The following is a 2892-nucleotide window of genomic DNA, read 5'->3' as shown; positions in this document are numbered from 1 at the left end:
AAGAAGGCCGGGAAGATGTTGATGAAGTCAATGATCAGTGTGCCGACACGCGAGTCCGAAATGCCGGCATCCGAGAAGATGCTGCCGGAGTAGTAGAACACAGCGTTGATACCCGAAAGCTGCTGAGCACACGACAACAGGATGCCACCCAGAAGCTGCATCCGGTAGCGAGGAGCGAACATGGACTCCTGCTTCGGCGCAGACAGACCCTCCTCCGCCGTGTCCACCTTCTTGCTCGTCTGCAACCACGACATGGCCGTCTGCACGTGCTCCTCGCCATACAGACGAGCGATCACTTCCTTGGCCTCCTCCGTTCGGCCCTTAGTTAGCAGCCACGCCGGACTCTCAATGCACATGGTTGGCGCCAACACCATGTAGATCACAGCCAGGATGCACGGGAAGGCAGCCAGGTAGCGCCAGCCAGAGCTCGTGTTGGCGAAGAAGAAGCAGATCGCCGGGAACAAGATACCGATCGTGGTGAAGATCTGCAGACCCAGACCCAAAGTGTTGCGCATGTGCGGCGGCGACAGCTCGTTCACGTACGCACCGATAGTTCCGGTGGCCGTGCCGGAGGCTATACCGGCGATGAGCCTTCCCACGGCGAACGCCCAGATGTTCGACACGGACGCTTCAACCACACCGCCCACGAACATGAAGATGCAATTCAGCATCAACGTTTCCTTACGGCCGAGACGGTCGCTGAAGTGGCCGCAGCACAGCGAGCCGACCATGGCGCCGAAGATCCAGGCGTTCACGGCGAACGTCCACTCCAGCTTCGAGTGGCCAGGGAACATGAGGCACGTATCCTCCGCCACAGGACGCGCATTGCACTCGTCCGTGTCGTTGTACTGCGACAGGTTTGTCTGAGACGTCGACCAACCGCTCTGGAACGGCTGCAACCAAGACAGGAGCGCGCTTGTGTACAGGATGGCCTTGGGCTTGATCAAACGTGCAGCGGCCTTGTTGGCCTCGTCGAAGGCCGTCGTCGCCTTGGGCGTTGTAACTTCCGTGTAGTTATCCGCCATCGGTGAATCTCTTGTTGCGTTCTTGAAGCACTCGGCTCAAGTGTCGAGTACTAAACAAAATGAAAAGTGAGTGAGCGACACACTCGAGGACGTCGGTAGCGGACACACCGCTGTCTAAGGTGAGTGCGACTACCGTTACAGTACAAGGCTGCTGCGTATGGAAATGCTTTCACTTGATTTCTGCTTGGGCCGCTGACCGCCCACACTTGGACACAGTGACACAAGCGGATGCTGTACTACTGTAGGATCTTGTTTTTGAGCTACTGTACTGTACTGTACATGTAATTGAGCCGACAAGTTTGCACTCTTACGCACTCTATCAGCGGCAGGCTGGTTGAAACTAGAGAAAGTCACAACGACCTGTACTGTAGAAGCGACATTGTTTTTCGTTATTCAAACAACCAAGGTACAAAATACGTTACATTTTCGCGCAGTCACAGGAAAAACACGGTGAGCCGGTACATGTACGGGTTGATGCTGGCATCGCTGCCAGCTACGTGTAGCCTGCGGGAGTCGCAAGGTGCCTGAGACTTTCAGGCTGTCAGTGGGAGTCAAGGTCCCTCCAACCCGTGCTGGATTGCAACGGCGAGTCGACTAGCAAACGACCAGCTAACTTCAACCAATATGACGCTTTTTTCTGCATATCTGAAGTTCGTCTTTCTTTGCACGACCTTGACGCATACATGCCACGTAAGGCAAAAGTACATGCACTGTACATGTATCAGAGACCGACGTCGTCCTGCAAGGCCACCACCGTTATCAATACATGTTGATCATTGAGCTAAGCTTACACAAGAATAAGGAAGCGAGTCTACGCGTACCTCGATATTGCAGCTTTAGTGTGTAGGCGACTCAGTTAACTGTATTGACAAGTCTGAACAGCGAGCGGACACGCATAAAACTTCAGAAAATGTGCCGGTACTGTACGCGCCGGACTACTGTAGGAACGTCGAGTGGCGCACATTGCGCGTATCCAGGTCAAAAAAGACGCGCCTGTTTCTTGTTGTCAGCCTTTGCTCGTGTGTTATCGCTGTTTGTGACAGGTGGTCGCAAGGTGAAGGTTCGAGCCGAGAAACAAGCGATGTTGCATTTTGATGAACGCCGTTTGGCGAGAGATCAAGTGAAATCCCTTTCCTACGCCCTCATACATGTACCGTGCTGCAGCCAGCTTGCCCTCCGGTGGAGGGCCTTCAGGACACATCGAGGAGGGTCCTTCCTCGAGCGCGTCGCTCACTCACTTTTCATTTGGTTTAGTACTTGACACTTGAGCCGAGTGCTTCAAGAACGCAACAAAGAGATTCACCGATGGCGGATAACTACACGGAAGTTACAGCGCCCAAGGCGACGACGGCCTTCGACGAGGCCAACAAGGCCGCTGCACGTCTGATCAAGCCCAGTACACAAGCGCGCTCCTGTCTTGGTTGCAGCCGTTCCAGAGCGGTTGGTCGACGTCTCAGACAAACCTGTCGCAGTACAATGACACGGACGAGTGCAATGCTCGTCCCGTGGCGGAGGACACGTGCCTTATGTTCCCTGGCCACTCGAAGTTGGAGTGGACGTTCGCCGTGAACGCCTGGATCTTCGGTGCCATGGTCGGCTCGTTGTGCTGCGGCCTCTTCAGTGACACGTGCGGCCGTAAGAAGGCTCTCATGGCCCACTGCAACTTAATGATTGACACTGGTGTGGTGCAGGCCTCCGTGTCAAACGTTTGGTTGCTCGCTCTGGGCCGCCTCATCGCCTGTATTGGGAGGGGGTACGGCCACTGCCAACATCGGTGGCTACTTAAAAGAGCTGTCACCTCTCTCACCTGCGCCAAAGGGGACGGAGGGGGGCACAAGATTCTTTTTGATTATCGGAATTGTGGAAC

At 54.9% G+C, this 2892-nt stretch overlaps 2 protein-coding genes across 2 annotated transcripts; one reads left to right on the top strand and one right to left on the bottom strand.

Moving 5' to 3' along the window:
* Positions 1-34: 34 nt before the first annotated feature.
* On the bottom strand, positions 35-1025 carry PITG_22364 (Major Facilitator Superfamily (MFS); the record flags this gene model as incomplete). Its single annotated transcript, XM_002909811.1, has 3 exons — positions 35-81; positions 209-574; positions 686-1025. 3 exons carry the CDS (start codon positions 1023-1025, stop codon positions 35-37), a joined length of 753 nt encoding a protein of 250 aa, XP_002909857.1.
* Positions 1026-2330: 1305 nt separating this feature from the next.
* Positions 2331-2778, top strand: PITG_22363 (major Facilitator Superfamily (MFS)-like protein; the record flags this gene model as incomplete). Its single annotated transcript, XM_002909810.1, has 3 exons — positions 2331-2465; positions 2498-2660; positions 2717-2778. Coding segments are annotated over 3 exons (360 nt in total), but the record flags the coding sequence as incomplete, so codon positions are not given.
* Positions 2779-2892: the final 114 nt, after the last annotated feature.

This window comes from Phytophthora infestans, genomic scaffold, assembly GCF_000142945.1.
Source record: "Phytophthora infestans T30-4 supercont1.2572 genomic scaffold, whole genome shotgun sequence".
Classification (NCBI taxonomy): Eukaryota; Oomycota; class Peronosporomycetes; order Peronosporales; family Peronosporaceae; genus Phytophthora; species Phytophthora infestans.
This window is presented reverse-complemented; position numbering and strand designations above follow the sequence as displayed.